Source organism: Aythya ferina, assembly GCF_964211825.1.
Source record: "Aythya ferina genome assembly, chromosome: 14".
Lineage (NCBI taxonomy): Eukaryota > Metazoa > Chordata > Aves > Anseriformes > Anatidae > Aythya > Aythya ferina.
In genome coordinates, this window is record NC_140312.1 from 15,315,048 (window position 1) to 15,337,304 (window position 22,257).

The 22,257-nt window shown below is 43.2% G+C and overlaps 1 protein-coding gene across 3 annotated transcripts in view; it reads left to right on the plus strand.

The window, feature by feature from the left end:
* The window catches only part of SLIT3 (slit guidance ligand 3), a 515,559-nt gene that overhangs the window by 472,667 nt on the left and 20,635 nt on the right, over positions 1 to 22,257 (plus strand). For all 3 annotated transcript variants that reach the window (XM_084535767.1, XM_084535765.1, XM_084535766.1), the window contains 4 exons: positions 1,321 to 1,414; positions 6,871 to 7,008; positions 13,893 to 14,133; positions 15,168 to 15,298. In XM_084535767.1, coding sequence (XP_084391893.1) covers positions 1,321 to 1,414; positions 6,871 to 7,008; positions 13,893 to 14,133; positions 15,168 to 15,298 — 604 coding nt within the window. The remainder of the gene's footprint in view (positions 1 to 1,320; positions 1,415 to 6,870; positions 7,009 to 13,892; positions 14,134 to 15,167; positions 15,299 to 22,257) is intronic.

Here is a 22,257-nt window from a genome sequence, read left to right on the forward strand (position 1 = left end):
GCTGGGGGTGTTAACAGCTCAAACCATTCCTGTCACCACCAGAGCCCTCCTCAAAATTTTATTCTCAGTCATCCCTGCCAGATCACAGGACTGATAAAAAAGTGTTTTTGATTTGTGTTTGCCATCTGAATTTTGATTTTTATGCTTCTATTGGGTTGTATTTTCGTGTATTTCTCTGTAGCCACTACAGTTAGAAATGTAATTATTTTTGAAAAAAGAGATTTTCCTAAGACAGGTGGAGCTGCAGCTTCATGACAGTTCTGCTAAAACATTGCCAGCCCACCCGTGCCTCCCATGCTATCTTTTTTCCCACACTATCCACGTGACTTGTTGCTCACATAATGATATGTATTGTGTATGGGCACACAAAATATGCATAACCTTGAAACCCTGCAGATGTGGTCTTTGATATAGCTGCACAGGGGACTATGGTTTTGAGGGTTTCTATGTTGAGAGTACCTGACCTTTGCTTTTCCTGCAAGGCTTTGGGAGATGTGGGGTAGGTTTCTGTTGGTTTCATGGGAAGCCAAAGATTTCTGTAGTCTTTGGCTGGATCTCAAATCCTGAGGTACTGAAGTGTGACCTAATAATTTAGGACTCAGAGAAGGGTGGTGTTTAAATAAACTATCTGGTTTTGAACATTCTAGAGCTATTAATTATTAAAATCTAAACAAATCCAGGGTGTGGCATGTAACACACAATACCTAGAAACAGCTGGGCTGAGCTTACATGTGATGTTTTTTTTTCTAAAAAGACATCATCTCCTCCGAGCACAATAGAGCTAGTACTTCTCTTATAAATAGTGAATGTTTTATAATTATATGCAGTCCTAAAGCTGGTTCCTATTATTGAGAGTCACAGAGTTTGGGGGGAAGGGTTTGTGGGTTGTTGTTCTTTTCCAGAAAGATGTCCAATCAGCCTCTTTGGCAGAGTATTGACTATGGCTAAAGTATGCTTTGGTGTGAAAAATGTTACAGTCCAAAGAGTAACTTCACTTTTGTCTCACTTTCCTGCTTTAATGTAGGATGTTCTGTGTCAGGAACTGACCGTTCTGTCCTTACTCAGTCTCCAAGCAGAGTTCTGATGTCAGTACTTTTCATACCAGTCCCTTAAATTTGTGTGATACAAACAGTACAGTCATAACAGGTCAAAGGAACCCAATTTAATGAAGTCCCAGAGGCTGTCACAAGTAATATTGTCACTGCTGAACTACTGAGCTGTCTCTGTTCAGGGAGATCCACCATCCCTGAACATCATGGTTGGAGCTCTTTAGGATCATCCAAGTTGTGTTACAGTTGTATTGCTTTTCTTTTGTCTTAGGTGAACTGTGCGATGAGGTGATTAACCACTGTGTTCCTGAGCTAAATCCATGCCAACATGAGTCCAAATGTCTTCCACTTGACAAAGGATCCAGGTGAGCATGTGTCCCACTGGTCTCCAAACACTGGGTAGATCCATTGGCTTGACTAGGGTTGAGCTGTCTGTGAGCTTGGGTAGAAAATATTGAAATAAATAATGCAATACTATATATACTTCAGATCGTATCACCTTTTAGTGCAACCTTACATACTTGTTTGTTTTTTTGTTTGTTTGTTTTATCTTTCTGTGGTTAGCTTGCAAATAACGGATCTAACCCCAAAGCAAAGAAATTATTCTGTAATGGAGCGTGACAAAAGATGCACTTCTGGAATAGTTACTGCAAAGTATCTTACACTGCATCAGAAACTGAGGATGGTTTCCTTATGTGTTCCTTAGGCTATCCATCAGTTCAAGCAGCGTAAGTTTGAGGAGCTTTAACAGAGGTAACTCAGCTCTCCTCAGGCCACACTGGCTCAGTACTTAAAATCCAGTTCCAAAAGTACTGAGAAGGGAGAGAGAAATGGGTGGGTAGAGCATAATGTGGGAGGCAGAAGCTTCCTTTTTTATTCCCATTTCAGCTGTTGACTTCTGGTACAGCCGGTGGTCTTGGGGTGTACTAGCAAAAGCTGGCCTGGACTGCAGTGGGGCTCAGCTCCCTGCACTCCCTCAACTGGGCGACAGCAGAAAACAGCTGAATGGGATGGCTCACACGTGGGAGCCACCTTCTTCTACTGGCTGTAGGGAAGTGAGCTTTGCTTGGCTCATGTTAGATTTTTTAACATCTCCTGTGTTTGTATTTGCACAGCAGGAATGACACTGACTGCTTCACAGCAACAAAACATCTGGAGGTTTGGGTGTTTGGGTGTTTTGAGAGGTGCATAGTAGCAGCACTCATCACTTCTCTGAAGAGGGAATTTCAGAGCAATTTAGCAAATAGCTCAACTTTTCGATTGACTTTCTCTCTGTGGAGAGCTTTCTGAGGAAAGATCTTTGAATCAAAGCAGTAAGAAAAGAGAACGAATTCAGGAGGGCTCAGTGCAGCTGTGAGCTGTGTTGTGTGCTTTCTACTTTTTTTTTTTTTTTAGCTTAGGGATATGGTTTAGTGGGGATTCTTAGCGTTAGGTAGAGGTTGGACTCGATGATCTTGAGGTCTCTTCCAACCTAGAAATTCTGTGATTCTGTGATACTAAGGCTGTTTTCACAGTCGCAATGCTCTCCTGGTGGCTACCCTTTCCCTCCTGGGGAGGGCTCACCCAGCACACCCAATTTGTCTGGGGAGAGACAGGAGCACTCTTTGGTCCTCTTGGTAACCTGCAGTTTGGGTCAGACAGACTACGTCCTGTGAAGCAACTAGCATACCAGAGTAGCATACCGACTAGCATACCAACTAATACACAGAACATTGCAGAGTAGGTGAAGGAAGCAAAATAAAGTTTTAGTTATGCTGACTGTCTAGAGGGCAGCTGAACCTGTGCTAGACAGTCTCTACCGCTCAAACCACGCTTTTGGGTGGAAAACCTCCAGACAGACACATTTCCAACTATCAAGGAAGATGAAACTGTCAAATGATTAGGATGGTTCTTGAAATGATGCACAGGGAATGGAAAAGGTGGCGTGTGCTTGATACATAGATAGTCCTGATGCTCTTTCTAGCTATCATTCTCAGTTAATCCATCATTCAGCTAATCCGGTAGCTACAGCATGTTACAAGGCAAAGGTTTGTAACTCGGCTTGCCTTATGTCATTAGGTATATGAAAGGATGCAGACAACAGTGATCCAGAATGGTTTTACTCTTTCTGGAAGCATTTTCATACCTGCCACCTAAATACTTTGAGTAAATCTGATGCTTGCTTGCTAGAAAAGTGTTCTTCACAATGAGGCCATTAACCCTTGGGAGGAGCCTAAATAAATACTCATAAGTATTTTCTACTACTGTTTGTGAGTTATTCTTCCCATTATTGTTGAGTTAATCTTCCTACTATTCAGAGAATGATAAACCAAATTTCTTTACTGGTTCCATCCCATTTTGCTTTCTCGCAGACCAGACTTGAAACATGAAGGAGCCTTTCCAGTCCTGAAAGTAGACTTGTCCCGCTATTGCTTTTTCTTGCATACCTGAATTGTACCAAACCATTCAGAAATAGGCTAAAAGCCTTCAGCAGCTCTTGCGGGGACATGTGGCTGCTGATGGGTCTCATGCAAAACAAGGGCCAGTCCTGTGCAATCACTGATCCCTTGAGCAGTTTGGTGCCCTGACCTGTGATGCACCATGTCCTTAGCATCTAATGGGGCAGTGTAAATCTGCATGCACAATGAGTCAGGGTCAGGCATCATTCCCCTGCTCTTTTTATCAGAGGCAGGGGATGTTAAAAGCAGGATTCAGGCTTGTTCCTGAGCAGACTGTCCACTTGGCAGCTTTGGGCCATGGGCACACAAGTAGGATGCACCACTAAAGAGAATGATAGCAGCACAGACTCCAGTCTGTCTGTCTGTCCTGCCTTCAGCTTTAGTCAGCCTGCAAGTCTGCAGAGGGAGGAAAAGATGATAAAGAGAGGAAAAAATAGAAAGCCAAGTTACATATTCATATGGAGAAGGAAATTCCGTTCTGGCCCTGCAATAGAAGCCATGAATCATGGCTTTAATACAATAGACATTGAGTGCATGCAGATGCAAATCCCCTTGGATAGGCCAACATTTTGAATACCACAAGACATGTTTTTCGACTATCCAGTACTGGGAATGTTGCCATCACTACAGGGCTGTAGCAGAAAACAGGATTTCAACTGTACTGGTGTCATACGGTCATTAGGAAATCAGATAACTGGTCTACTCATGTAGAATACTCTCTTACCAGGGCTTCAGTACAAAAATTTCTTTGCCTCCATCTTTAGTGCATCTGACTTTTACTGATACTGAGTCACTTGCTAGTGCTGTGTGGGAGAGGGACAGAGCTCAAGTGCCACCATTCCCTGAGGGCAGGGCCTTGAGTTTCCACAATGATGCTGGGTGAGGCACTCATGTGGCTGAGTGTCTCACCTGCTCTGTGCTAGGCACACATTTTTTGATAGCTTCAGCCTAGATTTTACACCATGAGAGCTCAATGATGACAGACCCAAAATGAATTTTATGTTTCTAAAGGGAAAGCCAAGGCTGGAAGCAAACTGGGTTATTTCAGTGCGTGTTTAGCTGCACAGAGCTCTTTGCTTTTTAAGCTAAAATTGCAGGTGGCTTTCCTCACTTCCAGCCTCCACATATTTACTGTGCTGTTACTAGAGAAGAAGAGGAGCTTCCTCTGTGCCAGAAAAGTTAAAAAAAAAAAAAAAAAAAAAAAAAAAAGGCAAAACATTTAACACAATGAATTGACTTCTAAAAAAAATAACTTCAGCGAGGGAGCATGTTTTTCCATTCACTGTAGTGATGTTGGAGCATGGTATAAATATACTTTATTTTTCTAAAGCTTGGAATTATTACCTGACAGCTTAAAATGCTGATTTAATGCAGCCCTGCAGAGAAAAGTGGTGGTTCTGTCATTACTGAGATAGCCAATACACATCATAAAATTGATGCATGGCAGCCCTGAATAAGGCACTGCACATCGTTCATTATTACATCACTTTATATTAGGACTGCGGGGATCAATAAAAAACAACAGGATTAAATGCTGCCAGTTTCCCCCCAACCCCACCCCAAAAGTCTTTTGATTGACATTATTTGCATGCAGGTGTGACTGAAGTGGTGCCGAAAAATACTGCACACCTCTTATGGTTTGGGGAAGGAACACTTTTTACTTCTTTCTCTGTTTTGTCATTCCCGTTAAGTTAATCACAGTATTCCGTGAGCCACCACGGTGTAAAGAAAGCAATTCAGACATGCGGAGCTGGAACATCAACCACTCTGTGTCTGTGGAAGGTCATGATGGGGGCACCTCCCAGAGGAAGGATGGAGAAACAAAGTCCATGCATCTACATAGCTTTATCCCTCCTACAGCCCGCGAGTTAATAGGCTTTGCCTTATTTCCCCCTGTTTTAACCAGTCATTATGAGCTGTGGTTCAGAATGGAGCCTGGGGGGCACATCACTCTCAGTGCTGGAGGTAGGTGGCTGCTGAAGCCCGATGCTGCAGCAGCCGTTCGTCTGTCATTAGCCACGTGGAGCTCACTGGCTGCGTGTCCTGGGGGCTGGGGAAGGCTGGGAGCCAAAACACGCTGCCACTCGGAACCAGCTTCAACACGGAGATGGTTGCCTGGAAAGTGGGAGTATCTTTTTTCTTGTCGGCTCCCATGCGTCCAAGTCCTTTGAAGGGGTTTTCCATGAGGAGCTGTCTCTACCCTGCCAGGCTGCTGGCAATGAGGAGAAGGGCAGCAGAAGAGGGCAGTGGGGCAGATTCTCTCCTGATGCCACCTTCCTTGACTTTATGAGGTTTGTCCTCTTCCAGCTCTCAGTGGCAAGCACACGGATCCAAACAAGGGGCTCTGGCAAGAGCACAGACCTCTCTTTTATTGGTGAAGAGTAGCTCTTCCCGTGTTTTGGTTTAAGCAATATGCCGTTTGTTTTCCAGATGTGCAGTAAAATCCAGCTGGGAGGAGTGAAATGTGCTTTATGGACTAAATCATGACTAAATATTGTCTACGCTGTAGGCTCAAAAAGAGGCTGTTCAGCAATCCCCAAAGTCTGTTCCAAGTCAGAGACTTTGGGACACATTTTTTATTGTTAGGTTATAAATATCTGCAGGGCTTATAACAGAAATATTGATGCTACCTTCATACAACAAGCCAGATTTTGAAAAAAAGGCAATGTTTTCAGGTTTGGGTGCATCCCATTGCGTTGCTCCTGAGAGTGGCGTTACCCCATAGGAGCAGATACGTGCCTTACCTGAGCGTCCCCATGGGAAGGGACAGGCTTCAGAGATAACTTTCCCTAGCTGAAGCAACATTTACCATGCCTTGAAAGTGAATGACAAACAGGTGGTGGGCTCCAAACTAATGGTGCTTTTCTTTACATTTGCTGAGTTTTATGGTTTGCTTGCAGATTGCTTCCATTGGGGAGGTGGAAGTTTACTGTGCTCCGTGTGGCTGCACAGAGCCAACCTCACACATTCAGCAGCGCAGAGACACAGGCAAAAGCTTTTTGTGCTCTTGCATTGTCTGAGACATCAGAGCAACTGCCCTCGAGTCTGTAAGGTTAGGGAAGATGTCATCTTTAATATCATAGGAAGACCACTATCTGATCACCTTTCTCCACCTGGCTGTGAAATAAAAAATAATAATAATAATAAAAAAAAAACACAGTAGTGTGCGATTACTTTGCTTGGCTTGAATTTAAGCAGCTTGCAGAAGTTCAGAAGGAGAGAGACAGGAAGCCCTTGAGCGTTTCTGAGTGCAGGAACTATGCTTGATGCTTCCAGGAACAACAGTTAACACCTTCCCATCTCAGATCAGATTGGTGCTACGTTGCCTGTGTGTTCTATCATCGCTGAAACAAGCTATTAACAGCAGTCTTCTTGTATTTCAGATGTGAATGCTTGCCTGGTTACAGCGGCAAACACTGTGAAATAGATGACGATGACTGTGTGGGCCATAAGTGTCGCCATGGAGCCGTCTGCGTAGATGCAGTCAATGGCTACACCTGCGTCTGTCCTCAGGGTTTCAGGTACGTGACAGTCAGCTCCCCATACGGACTCTTCCATACATGTTGTTGGGGCACTTTCTTTACTTACCTTCATCCTCAGGGCTGACCGCCCTCTGGATATGGTATTGATCTGTCATTCCTGTGTGGATGGATGGCTCAGTGCTTCCTATCTTGTAGCTGACGTAGGTCTGAAAGGCTGAACTGAATACAGAGGGTTGAGGATTCTTGCTTTGAAAATAGTTTGGCTTTTGTGCAGTGCTGTGGCAATTTGCCTGCCTGCCTGCCTGCCCCAGCCTTTTCTGGTGAAACACTAGGTGGTAATACACTCAAATCAATTATATGGAGATAAACTCTATGTATGCGAGAGAGAGCAAACAATAATAAAACTATATATATGAACCCACAGACCTGGCTGTAAGAAAATAAGATTCTGAAGATTTTGTGCCTGTGTCTCAGTGCCTGCTGGTGGGCAGGCTCAGTACAGTTGGGGCTGTAAATTTTCAGTCTCTGATTCTGACATATGCCAATAAATCTGACTCCTGGAAATCTTGCTGTCTGTCAAAGATAAGTGTGCTACTCCAAATGGATTCACTAATCATTGCCTGAGGCTGGATACTGGCTTCCTTCCAGGTAAACCTTTTCTCTGTTTGAAATACACACATGAGACTAAGAGGAATACCTGAAAAGATCAGTCTTGACAAAGCAGAAATTGCATGAACACTTACAGATCCTTTTCCCTGCCTTGTATCTACAATTGTTTTCATTCTTCTTGCTTTCATCCTTGCTGGGTGTTTTTTTCCCCTTATCAACACAAGTTTTTATTGCAAAGCAGACAGACTTCCCTGAATAGGCATTGATATATAACATGATGTCAACCCATGGTTTCACTGAATCAGACTTGTTATTTATAGGATATCAGATACCCTTTCAATTTCATATTCATACCATTTTCAGTATGTTTCATTCTCTGCTTCAATCCTTTTGATGGCTTATGGGATCTTCCAAGTTGCTGACTGGCTACGTAACAAGTGGCTGCCCCACAGAGGAATTGTAAATGCTCTGTGTTATCTAATTGTTAGAAATTGTGAGAAATGGGATTGCAAAGTCACACCACGAGGCAAGGCTACCTCAACCCTGTCATCAGACAGTAGTGACCGGGAGATCTCTGCTGCAGTTGCCTTGATTTTTGAGGCATGTTGGGACTTGGCAGTGATGAACACAAGGGGTTTTTTTTGTCATGTTTTGTTTTTGTGGTTGGTTTTGTTGCTGGTTGGTTGGGTTAGGTTGGGTTTTGTTTTTTTCTCTCCACTAAGACAGGATCACAATGTTTGATAGGGATATTTTGAGTTGTGACACAGCTGAGCTGAACAGCAGGGTTAGGTGGGGGACTGGTCTGGGTCCCTGCCTGTGCCCATGCAGCCCCTTGGGCAGTTTGAGCAGCATCCCTTGTTGGCTGTTCTCACAACAGGGACCTCAGGAGCAGGAGCAGGAGCAACTGTCTGTTAATTCTCTTAAATGAGGGGTTTTCATTAAAATACAAGTGCTTCAAGCAGTTCCAAAACTCTCCTATTAGCTCCTACAGCACTTCACAGCCTGAGGTAGACTTACACGAGCAAAGTACGTGTAATCCCCCTGCCTGATAACTACAGAGCCAGGAATAGCATGAGGTATCATGCTTGTTTTCATTTTTTTGCACTGCTCCTTGCCATCTCTCTAAATTTGCTGTACAAGGCACAAGAGAGTGCGGGTGTTTTAAGAGAAAAACATCGCAGTGGGCAGTAACAGGATCTGCCAAAGCAGAGAGCAAGCTGAAGCCCCTAGAGTTCTCCACACAGAGCAGTTCCTGGTCTTGCTTGATTTCAGGTTTAAAATTCTGCTAACAGAATATGGTCTGCTCATTTGTTCATTATTCTTTCCATGACTCTAGCCTTTTATAGTTTAAAGGCCTGCTGCTCTGAAGGGGTTTCTGTTTTTTTTTTTTTATTTATTTTTTTAAGATTGCAATTGCCAAGGTAGTGATTGACAGAATTCAGGCTTCAGATGTACAGGGTTATAGATTCAGTTCACGAAGTGTGCTTCAGCTGCTGACTGTACAGCGAGGAGATAACTTTGTAAGTACTTGAAGGCTGCAAGTGTTGATGAGAAGGAGAGAACACAAGTGGGTGGTCTGAAAAGGTAACTAGGAGACCTATTATTATGATTAATAAAGTTTTTTTTGGCTAAATTTCAGGAATCATTTCCCAGCAGTTAGTTTACAGTGACCTCCCAGTCATCTGGAGCTTATGCTGTTGTAATAAATGCATAGACCTCTAACAATTTTATGGCTGTTGCTATGCTATACATCAAAGCCACTTGCACTCACCAAGTAATAAGGTTGTTAAAACTTAACATCCTCATACAGTTGAACAAATGGCAGTCCCTGGTAATTCTTAACAGTGGTGAGCCTCGCATGCACAATTACACCCCTCTGATCACAGCCCCAGAAAAGCAGTAGTACCAACGTGCACACACCTGGTTTTCCATGTTGGCATTTGCTGTTCACTGTTCCTTTGTAGCTGTGCTCCATACCTTAGCTTATCATTCAGCAGCCTTTTGCAATTACATTTTCTTTCTGTAAAGTTTTCTGTTTTCTATCCAAAGTTGTTTTTTTTGTTGTTGTTTTGTTTTTGGTGTTGTTTGTTTTTTTTTTTTACCTCCTGGAGATGAAAACATTTTCAAGAATTTGTGACCCCCTGCTGGATGAAAGCTAACTTATCAAACCTTCCCTCCAGCAATCAGCCTCACAGTAGTGTTGTCCTGACAAATGCTGCTCTAGTAGGGAATCACATATTAGGGCTGCTGAGCTTGGTACATAGCACTATTCCTTCATTGTGGAGAATGAGTTCCCCACTGGGATGGTTTGTTGCAAGAAACTCAACAATGATTATTTAAATAAATGAGATTGTACCAGGCAGGAAGGAGTTGGCCAGGCTATGCCTCTCTGGCTGTGCTCCAGATTCCTCTGCTAAGGAAATAAGTTGTATTAATGATTTCTAAAAATGTATTTTTTAAAGTTAAAATTAAAAAAAGTAAACGCTTGACAGACACTTGCTGCAAATGTAATGTCTAGATGCCGTCAACACAACAGCCCCATTTGTGGGGCTGCCTGCTGAAAGGGTTTCATGGCAAGGAAAGGTTGCAGAGGAGCTGGATGGAGGGCTTGGGAAATCTTTCTGAGCGACACCACGCAGAGACTCAGTGGCTTCTCACAACATTTGCTTTCTGTTAGTGCAGGCTGTTGCGGGCTGCATGTATTTTTTTATTATTATTTTTAACTTCCATGAAACGAGAGTTATATATACTGTCTTCCTTTCTGCTTTCTGGTTGTTTCTCACAGACAAAACAAAATGCTCAGCGTTAGGTAGAGCAAAGCTAATTGGCTGGCATAGCAGTGCTCCCTTCCACTGCGCCTCTCGGTAGAACAAATCACGCCTGACATCAGGTCAGTGGTGGCAGCACTTCTGTGGGATCAGCCCAAGCTTGTTCCCCTTGCTGGCTGTCCTGACCTGCTTACCAACTAGCTGCAAAGCCCTGCACTGGAGAGAGACATCACACGCTTAATGAAGCCAGGCTTTGGAGAGGAAAGTGCTCCAACCCGTGCACTTCAGTGCCTGGCTAGCACTGGGGACACAGCACTGACGTGTCCTGAGCTCAACCACTCTGGCTGCCGTGCTGATAGGCAGCTACTACAGGAACCAGCTTAAATTGGCAGGAACTGCTTTCTGTGCATGTCTTCCCATGAGGCTGTTGCTATTTTTTTCATGTTCCCTTGTTTTCTCAGGAAGTAGAACGTGAACCACACCTTGGTGAGCGGGGCTGTGCCGCCGAGGTGCTGCAGTGCCCTCCAGGAGCGGGGTGGCCATGAGGCTCTGCCAAGCTGCTGTGGCCAAGGGGTCCAATCAGGAAGGGAAAGGCTCCCAGTCTATAAATAATTCATAGTTTAGGTGTGTTCACAAAGAGGTGTTCCTAAGACTGAGCAAAGAGTCAGTCCCACGTGCAGTCATTCCCCCAACCCACGCTGCCTTCCATGCTCATTTCCACCACTGCCCCAGCAGGCTGAGCTCTGCACCGACACCGTGAACCTCTCCAAATACTCCTTGGAGCAAAGTGAGTAGGGTTTATTGATGGCCAACAGCATTGCCTGCCAAATTACCCTTTGGAGATATGCTTGTCTAAATTAATAGATTGGCTTGTTCCTGTGCAAGATGATGTTTTTCTGGTAGAGACTATTACCGCTGGCTGATGAGGCGGGGTATGGTGTAGTGGTGTTTGTTTTTTGTTTTTTTCCCCAATCCCTTCCTGAGAGCATTAGCAACTTACAGCTGCGCACTCACAGCACCAAGTGTCACAGCACTGAGCGAGCTGCCCGCATGGTGCTGCGCCTCAGGAAATCCTCCTGCAGAGGTTTTTGTCTTCCTCGTGCGTGTTCCTCTGTAACGGGTTTTTATTTGCCCTACACATGTCACCACAGGCAAGGCCAAGAGATCTGGGCGATGACAGGGAGCTGGTTAGGATGTTCCTTGCTTTACAGAGGCTGTGGGGAAAGGAGAGCTTTTCTCTTCTTCTCCCAGGTGCCAAGTCCAACTGTTTTCATCTTTCAAGGCGTTTTTTGGGTTTGTTTGCCTGAGGAAAAGGAAGAAAACTTCCTCTACAAAACAGAAAGGAAATCCCTTGTTCCTCTGTAACGTGTAGCTGTCCCAAAGCAGGGATGCCATGACAGCTACAGAGCATTGTGAAACAAGTTGAGATGAAGAAACCCAAAGCAATTAATGCTTTACTCTGCCCTCCTGGTGTTTCCTCTGTTTGTAAAAAAAACAGTAATGCAATGCCCTGGGTCTTTTCTGTCAGACATGATATAAATGCAGAGCAGCTCCACTGATGTTGATGCAGTTCAGGATTCATCCCACCCATATTTCATTGTGAATCTGTCTTTCTTTTGTCTGATACAAAGAGTTTCCCAGAGGCAGACCAGGGAGCAGCATGTGTTGTGAGACCAGGGCCAGGGAGAGGTTTGGGCTCTCACACTGTGCCACACAGCTCTTAGGGCAGGGCCATGGGACTGTGCAACACTGCACATCAGGAACTGTGAAAAGGAAAGCAGGCACCCCCAGTTCCTTCTCTTTCACAAGCAGCAGGTCCCTATGGCTGAGCAAGATTGTTCCTGACTATGCTGTGGCTCTTTTATTTGCTATTCCTGCACGTCTACTATTGGTACTATTTGCTGCAGGGTAATGGCTTCGTTTCCAGTTCTAATTGTATCTAGGAAGATTGCCTAGAAATTCACTGAGCTTCCAAGCCTCACCTGCGTTACCGGAGAGGAGTGAGGTTTGGGGCATTTTTTGCTTTGTTTTTATACTAGCACTGTTATTCCACAAAGCGCTCCCCAAAGGCAGGAAATTCCTAGCGGGACAAGTGGGATTTCACTGCTGCAAGGCTGTGCTGAGGGGTTATTCACTGCATGACTGACTGCTGCAATCCTCTCCTGGAAAGCCCTCTGTCCCCACGCTGACACCGAGAGGCAGCGCGGGAGAGCCTGAACCCGCAGCCACCCCACCTGACACACGCTCCCTCCTCTCCAGCCACCCATTTTTCACCATTTAGTTGTCTACACATTTTCAAGCAGTCCCAGTATGCGTTTGTTGGGTTTGGACAGTGCCTTGCACTGAGAAATCTGAGGTATGGTGCAGGGCTTGCTGTGTGCAGCCAGCAGGACCCAGAGCCCAGCCCAGCCCTTTGCAGCACCCACAGGCTGCAGCAGCCCAGGAGGTGCACAGGGCAGAGATTTTTCCATTTACTTCTTGCAGTTTAGTCTGACACATGGTATCACTGTGAAAGATGACTGCAGCTTTTTGCACTTTCTCCCTTTCCTCTGCTCCTTCGATGCCAGTGTCAATATTTCAGTGTCGCTGAGTCGTTCTGCTCTGTTGTACAAAGCAAAAAGCCTGGGAGGTGTGCAGCCCTGCTGCACCCGGGCTGGCAGCCTGGGGACTGAGCCCTCACTGCTCCTGGGAGCCATGTCCCAAGCCTCAAAGCTCAGAAGCTCCTATAATGTTGTTTTTTTCTAAGCCTCTTACGTCATTGAGACCAAACTGTAGCACTTTCCTACAGATCCAAATATAACTTGGGTTCACAAGTACTCAGACTGAGCATTTGCTTTGCAGCTACCTCAGACTCTGGGAGGTCTTCCTCTCCTTTGCATGTTTCTGCTCTGTGACGTAGCCAACCACAAACTCAGCCTAAATAAAGTTGATGATCCCATTGCTGTCAGAAACACCCAATGCAGGGAAGCTGCATGGCATTTGCACATTGCTTCTGAGAATTGTTAGCAGTTCCCACATATTGATTATATGCTCTCTGATCTGCAGTACAGCAGGTGAGGAGACTGTAAGAGACACTAACAATAGAGGATTTTTCCCCCATGTGCGGCACCAGAGGTAGACTCAGGTCACAAAGCCTAGGACGGGGATTTTTGGCTGAGGAGTGCTGCACATTTCTGGATGGCAGGGAGAGCAGGTGGCCAAGACTCAGGTTTGGGCTTAAATGGTCCCAGATTTTTCTGGGAATGTCTGCATGGCATGGTGTGGGATGGAAGCTGTTTTAGACAGACTGCCATACCTTGCAGAGCTAAATAACCAGTGCAAAGTGCAGAACAAATTGTTTTCAGTATTTTAATTGGCTCATTCAAACCCAGCATGGGGATTTCTGTGCAGCATTATGCTGTATAGCTTTCACGCAGCAAAGCTGGCACATGGTAGATGAATCTCAGAGTGACTGTACTGCAGTAGTAGTACATCAGCATCTAAAAATGCTTCCTTCCTTACAAAAACTGTGACAAATGAGGCTGCTATTTTCTTTACTTTCTACAGTGGACTTTTCTGTGAAACTCCTCCGCCGATGGTTCTGCTGCAGACGAGCCCCTGCGATAACTACGAGTGCCAGAACGGCGCCCAGTGCATCGTGGCACACCAGGAGCCCGTCTGCCGCTGCCTCGCCGGCTTTGCTGGACAGAAGTGCGAGAAGCTCATCACAGTGAACTTCGTCGGGAAGGATTCCTACGTGGAGCTGCCATCAGCCAAAATTCGCCCTCAGGCAAACATTTCCCTCCAGGTATGTCGTGCAGAGAACATCCATTGCCAACCCTGTACTTTTCTACATCTACATCTACACATACATACGTGTTTTCATCCTGAAGGAACAGGGCCTGTCAGCCAAGATGCTGACAAAGAGTCAGTTTAGAGCCAGTTGGCTTCTCTAAAAGTATTGAAACATTTAGGAGCAGCTAAGGCACCGCTGTGCCTTTGTGGACACACAGCCTGCCTCCAGCATCCCACCACTCTTTTTTTCCCAGGACTGGCAATATAACTAGAGATGTTTCAGCAAACTTCCCTGTCCTCTTACTGATTTACAGCATTGTCTTTCATCCTGTAGAAAGTGAGGAAGTTGCATCTAAAAAAAAATAAAAAAGACTTTTTTTTCTTTTGTACTATAGCAGTTTTTGAGAGCTGGAGACTGAAAGTGGAGTCCTCGTTTTTTGATTGTCTTCACGATTATTTTTTTCTTGACGTGTATGAAAGCCAGAGGGAGGAGGGCTACTCTGTTTTCTGCAGACTCTCTAAATGTCAGCATGACTTGCTATTTAACTTGAGTTGAGTGGATTAAACATGGATAAACCAGATGTGGGTCCCTCTTTCCATCTTCATGTTCACAGAAGAATATGTGAACAGATCAGCGCTTGCTGAAATTCATTTGCTTGTAATTGTGGCATGCTTCTTCCACTGCTAGAGTTGATTTTCAAAAACTCCAGTTTATTGAGAAATACATTCATGAGTCGCCAAAAATACATTCAGAGTGTATTTACAAGAACCAAATATATTGCAGCTTTCTCCTCCTGAAGACTAATTCTCACTTGAAACAAGAGAGCCATGTTAGTGCAAAGCTAACATGTTTCTGTATGAACCTACTCAATGTCACCGAGACCTTTTTGTGTCTCGTGGCTCTTGCTCTCATTGTTGCTCATATATATGATTTATTAAATCATATTTCAATTTCATATATGATTTCGGCATGATTTTTAATATAAATTTATTGCTTCCATTTTAATCATTCTCAAGCAACCTTACCTGGTTATTAATGTTTCACAGGTAGCAACAGACAAGGACAATGGCATCTTGTTATACAAAGGAGACAATGATCCTTTGGCTCTGGAGTTATACCAAGGACACGTGAGGCTCATCTATGACACACTGAATTCTCCACCTACCACAGTATATAGGTAAATATCTAAGCTTTACGAGACAGTTTGTTTCAAAAAAAGATGGAGAGGTAGGATTTTTCTAAGAAATATGCATGGAAGAAGAAACTTTTATTTCACATCACTGCATCTTTTATGTATGCAATTAGGTAAGAAAATCAGAATAAAGTCTTAGTTGGAGGCTGCATGATTAAAAGTTGTCATTTATAGGTAATGCCAATGATACTGTGTCCTATGCTGGTTTCAGAAAAAATGTTGTGCTTTCTCATTTACTGCAGAGATTTAAGTGAATGTTGTCCTTGAAGCAATGGGTCCTTCCAAGCAATCAGTTTCTCTGATGTTGATATTGAGCATTAACTTACAGTACTGGGACAGAACAGTGACTGTGCAAGTGCAGGATTAGACCATTTCCAAAATAGGAGGAGAAGGGTTGAATTCCTCTAAGAGTGAATGTTTTTTGATCATCTTGTACATATATCAGTAGTAACTACACAAACCATGAGAAAACACAAATTACACAGGTAGATTGTAGGGCAATTTGACCTTCAGACACTTGACTGTTGGGGATACCAAACCAATTTTTTTTTATTAGTCACAAGAAAGAAAAGCAATGTAAAATGTAGAAGTGAAGTCCATGCAGAAGGGAATTTCCTTGGGAAAGAGAGGCATGCTGCTCATGTTTTCCACTGCCTTTCAGCCACCCTCTCCCCTGGGAGAGGAATTCTCTGATTATTTTTAAGCTGTGATGCCCCAGTTTGTTCTTTGTAAGCATGCAGTTGTGTCCACAAGGAGCCCTTCTGGGTTCAGTGCAGCTTCATTGCATTGTATATGCAATATACATAGGCAAGGTGGATTTCCAGTCCGCCCCACTCTTTTAGGAAGAGACTTCCTTTAAAGTAAGTACAAGGATGCCACAAACTCTGACTAACCGTGATGTGCCCTGTACTTGTGCTGGAGAGTTCTCTCAACACTTGTTAAAACCACAGTCTTCCAAAAATGTGGTAGTTCTTCAGAGTTTTCTTTAAGGGGAACAGTGATATATTTAAGAAAATGAGAAAATTATTTCTGTATAAAGACAAATTGGATAATATCAGTGCAGAGATGTCCCCAGAAAGAAAAATGGTTTGTCCACTGTAGGAATGAAGAAAGTGGTTTGTTAGTGACTTTGACCAGCTGGGTAGGTGTGAAAAATTCCCCCGTGTGTGGCTGCTAATCCTAATTGATTTCATGTTAGAGCAAAGCTGAGGTTGTTAAACATTTTTACACCGCTAATTAGAACATAGGGAAGCTTATTATGTGTGGGCAGCACACGAGGTGACAGATCGGCGTGGATGCTTGCTTTCTGTTGTCGAGGGCAGAGAGGTGTGGTGACAAGAGCTGTTGCCACCATCAGCAACACTTTATAGATCTGCTGCCTTCTGGTGAAGCTGCCAGAGATGGCAAGCAGCAGTGTCCTCATTATTCCTGCACCCTTCATATTGATCAAGGAGGAGGTCTCCATTCAGACTGACACCTCATTAACATAAGATTAATGGTCCGTTCACTACATTTTGTACCGTGTGATCTGTTGAGATGGGAAAGTAGCTGCCTAATACGATGCCCTTTCTGAAATGTCACTCTAATCTTTTATTAGTTTAAGGAGTGGAGCAAAATGGGATTAGCATGGAGCTTGATGGGAAAAGATTAGGTTGATTGAGAAAAACTACAGCTAAAGAATGTCAAAAAGGGCTTCTAAATAGATTAAGAGACTTGTTTTCCTTAAGGGCTGAGAAAGAGGGAGGAAACCTGCCTCTCCCCTTACAACCATAGGATTTAAGGGTAGGAGGCATGAGTGGGTCTGGTCTGACCTCCCTGTGTATCCTGTTCGACTTCCAGCTAAGGCGTAAGCTGTGTTTGGCTAACATATAACTTCCAGCTAGGCCCCGAGTTTTCACAGGAAAGCACCAAATAATGGAAAATCCCCTATTTCCTTTAGTAGCTTGGACAATGGTCAATCATTTCCATTATTCAGGCGCTGGCCATCATTCCTAAGTTGAGTTTTGCTAATACCTTCTTGATGTTTCAGAGGCTAAAACATCTGGTACTGGCTCCCATGAGTTTATCTGTACTTTTAATTGCATTGTGCCCTACATTGCATTGTATTGAAAAGAGTAGTTGGTTCAGTGTGGTGTATTTTATCTAAACCTTTAGAATTGGTGACTTCTGTGCAACTTACACTATTTTTCATTTTTCATTAAAAATAAAGTTACTAGGAGAACCAGAAACATTCAAATGATAGTGCCACCGCTGGAAAAACTGTTCACCATCTCAATTACTTCCTCCTTGCTCTCTTGTTTGGATGCCTTATTTAAATATCAATCCTTAGCAAAAGTGGACTGATTGACTTTGAGGGGCTCTGCTGTAAGACAGATTCATTTTCAGAGGCAGTATCAGGAGCTCCTGTCCTCCGAAGCGGTTCACTTCTCAGAATAGATGAGCAACACCTTGGCTATTGCTTTGGCTCAAAAGTGTGTGCCAAAAGAGGAGAGGGCCTTAAAATACTGCCTGGTGGGTAGTGCACCAGTTACAGCTGCAGGAAATCTACAGCTGACCGTGTCCTGTGCTGTAACTGAGATGTTTTACTATTTCAGGTACTCCTGTGATGGGATGTGGGAAGTCCATGGCAAGCCACATTATCTGTAATTCTTCATCAGGGTCTCCACAATGGGTTTTATTAATAGTGTTTAAGAACAGTAAAATTAGCAAAATACTTGGCTAATATATGTAATGTCCTGTAGGGATAAGATAACAGCCTGTTACCAGACAGGTTTTGAAGCTAGCAGCGAGTATGGTATATGTGGTGGTAGTTTTCAGTAGGCAAAGGGTGCTGGAAGAACAAAGTACACAACACGTTATGTTGTAAAACTCTTCCCCCAGGCCCTTAGGATTTAGCCAGGGTGAAGGTTTGTACCAGGCAAATTGCATGCATGTTCTGGAGTTACCAGTTGTAGCATATTCTGCGGATGGCCTTGCCTTGCAAACTTATTGTCAGAAATTGTTTGAGGACAGGGATGAGACATAATATTGGATTGCAGGCATGTCGGGATACAGCAGTTCATTTTATCTGCTCTGTGAGGGCAAGTTGTCTCTGGCTTTTGAAGCACACCTGTTCCTGTATCTCAGTAGCAATTTTGAGCAGATTTAAGTAGATCTAAGGACAAAGTTAGCCTGGAAAAGCCCAAGATCAATTTGTTCACTCAGCTTTACTTCATATATTCATTCCTGTGCTATGTTTGGATGGAAAGGTTCAAGTTGATGTTGGACTTTTAGTGAAGAAGTATAAAGAACTGAGTAGTTCATTTGGAAGAGACCTTCAAAGGTCATCTAGTGCAGCTGTCTGACCTCTTCATGGCCAACCAAAAGTTAAACATATTCATGAGGGCCTTGTCCAAATGCCTCCTGAACACTGACAGGCATTGGGCATCAACCACCTCCCTAGGAAGCCTGTTCCAGTGTTTGACCACCCTCACGGTAAGGATATCTTTCCTAATAATCTAGTCTGAACCTGCCCTGGCACAGATTTGTGCTATTCCTGGGTGTCCTGTCATCAACAGTCATTCTTTCATTCTAGTCAGAAGAGAGGTCAGCAAAAGTCCAGTGGAAAGGATTACATGAAGTACATTTTTGTTTCTCATCAAATTAGAAAGAAATACAAGTTAATTCACAACTATGAAGTGATTAAAATTGTCCTTTTGAAAGAAGACCTGACTGGTTTGTTACAGGAAATCTTCACTTGTAGGCTGCATGATAAAGGCTTCCTGAAGCTCATAATAACTATGCTATAGAAGATTTATTTTTAAAGTAAGATTCCCACTTGGGTCTTTTATTCAATTTAATTATGCCATATATCACAGAATCACAGAATTGTAGGGGTTGGAAGGGACCTCAAAAGATCATCAAGTCCAACACCCCTGCCAAAGCAGGTTCCTTAGAGCAGGCTGCCCAGGTAGGCGTCCAGATGGGCCTTAAATATCTCCAGAGATATCTCTTAAATATCTTAAATAACTCCACAACCTCCCTGGGCAGCCTGTCCCAGTGCTTCATCACCCTCACCGTGAAGAAGTTCTTTCACATGCTGGTGCGGAACTGCCTGGGCTCCATCTTGTGGCCATTGCCCCTTGTCCTGTCCCCACAAACCACTGAAAAGAGGTTGGCCAAATCCCTCTGTCTCCCACACCTCAGGTATTTATACACATTGATGAGATCAATATTCATATATATATGTACAAATGAGAACAGAAACCTGTTCTGAGCACTTTATCAACCTCCTGGCTTCTACACGGGTGGAAGTTACTCTTCCATACCATGACAGTACCTAGCATTCAGCCAACAGTTAGTTGCTGAAATAAAGTAAATCTTTTACACAGATACCCTTCCTTAACTTAGAGATACCAACTGATGAGGAATTCACTGCTTTTATTTATGACCATGCTCCAATTGTTAAAAGCTTGAATTAACAAAAAAAAAAAAAAAAAAAAGAAAAAGAATAATTTAGGTCTCAGTCATTGGAATTAGTGTCTGTTTAACTGTTTTCTATCAGGAGAGATTCTTACTTTCAGTCTCTTTTCCTACATTTGTTCTTTTTTTTTTTTCCTGATAGATTTTATGCTACTTCACAACCATATTGATTTGAATGCTAAATTAATCCTTTGCAGTAGAAATAGAAATTTGACACAAACTACTGGTGTAATTTCCTCCAGAGTTCCTGGATTGTTCTGTTGCGTACAGACTGTCATAAATGGTAAAGTGTGATATGCAGACGTCATTGGTGTAAAATCATATGTTTTCATGCAGGCTTCCTGACAGCAGTGAAAAGGAGGCAGTCAGGAAAATACCAGAATTAATTGTGTTTGTCCTTCTGCAGAGCCTACGCCCAAATTACGTTATAGTTCTCTATAAAAGTATCCTTGTGTAATCCATTTTCAAAAATGCTACGTCATTAAAAATACTTCTTACAGATTGTATCATGCAGTTCTTGCAGTCTGCCTAATTCTTACATAGCATAGATGGATGTTCTTGTGGTTAAAGCACAAAGCCTGAAGTCAGAAGAGCTTAAGGTCTTCCTGTATCTGTCTCATTTGTGATAACTATGACATGACAAATTAAATCTGGCTCTTTATGCACAAAAACTACAGAAATGCACAAATCCATGTCTCCAGGAGATGAGATTCCTTCTTCCACCAGGCTGTGAAGCAGGACAAGGCTCCTACCCCAGTGGCATTTGCCAGCTGCCTGCATTATTCTGTTGCTTGGCCTCTGCCCACAGCATGCCACTCTGAAGAGCTGAATTTAGGTTTTAACTCAAGGATTTTGACCCTCTACTCAGTTTTCATAGACTTCTCTTCCACTCTTTTGGTGCTGAGATTGAACAGTTACTTTGATGATGGAAGAACTTCTACATCTGCCAAAGGAGGGAGATGGGATTCTTCTGTAATCACCTCTCCCTAGCTGCAGTCACTTATCTGTAAAGAAGCCTGGGAGGTTTCCTCATTAATACAGTGCCTTCTAGGGAAGAATGTGCTGGAGGAGTGAAAGCATTAATTCTTAGGATCATTATTAGAGCTTGTCAAACCCAGTTTTTACCAAAACTTTCTTTGCAGATCTTACTGCATGCAGATCCTTTTCTTCCTAAAACCTTCAGATTATACCTTCTGCAGCTTGTGCTGTGCCTTTCCCTCACAGGACTCCTTTTTGATACTTCTGGATGGTCTCTAAATAGACTGTTTTTCACAGATTTCTATGAGACATCACTGAGCTCTTTATAATTCTAGGTATTTGCAATTCATTTTATTCTTTCTATCCTACGCCTTATTTTACTCAGGTAATCCTTAGGGATTTTTCATCAAATATAATGAGCAAAACCAGCATTAATTTCTGACCTGCACAGCAAATGTTGTAAAATTTGAATGTACATATACATCTTGCATGAGACAAGGCAAAGGACAGATGAATTATTTTTTGCCTTTATAAAGGGCTCTGGTGTATTTGAAGAGAACAAAGAAGACAAGTGTTTTTCTTAGTGGATTTCTGTAGTTTTCCACATATATATATATATATTTTTTTTGTAGTAGGACAATGAAAATGTAAGGCCACGACCTTTAAATATCATCCAACTTTTGTCATTTGGTTCAGAATCAAATATTTGCTTTCATGAAATTCAGAAACTTTCTTCTGCAGAGATGAACCTCAGAAAGAGTAAAGTTTTGTCCTTCAGGCTGCCTGATGACTTTGCAGTCAAAATCTCTTTTAGTTGAATTATTTTTTTCCTTGTATGTCTCTTTAGTATCTCTTGCAAAAATGATAGCATTTCTCTTCTCTCTCTCCTCCTGTTCCCTTGAGATCATTCTCTTCAGTCTAGTACCTGAATACCCAGAAACAGTGTGCTGTGGACCCACGGCTTCCTTTCTAGCTGTATACATATGGGCAGGGGGATGCTTTATGAGGTGGCAAAACCTTCTCATAAAAAACAAAGCAAGTCAGTGTTAGCATGTCCATGTACCAGACATGGGAAATCAGGAATAGGTTGCCTAAAACCACTTGCCCTGTGCTGGTGACAAATAGAAGCTGCACCAAAATCCAGGCCGCCTTCGGCAGGGCCCCAAGCTTGGGCCTGCTGGTCTGAGTCACACCCGTAGGCCGGGGCAGAGCCGTGCCTGAGGCAGAGCCACAGATGTTTTTGTCTTCCCCTCAGCACACTGTTGAACTCTGGAGAACTTAAGCCACAGTTTCTGAAGGCAATAAACACACAAGCCTTCATGTCATTTTACCTAATAATTTTAATTCACTCATATTACAACTAATTGAAGTCAAAGCAGAGATGTTAGTTGTATCCTTTTGATTAGGAATATGGACATCTACACCAGTGCTGTCTACTTTATCAAAGTTTTTTAACAATTCTGCTGCAAGCCCAAATCTACTTAAAATAGCTGTCAGGAAGCAGT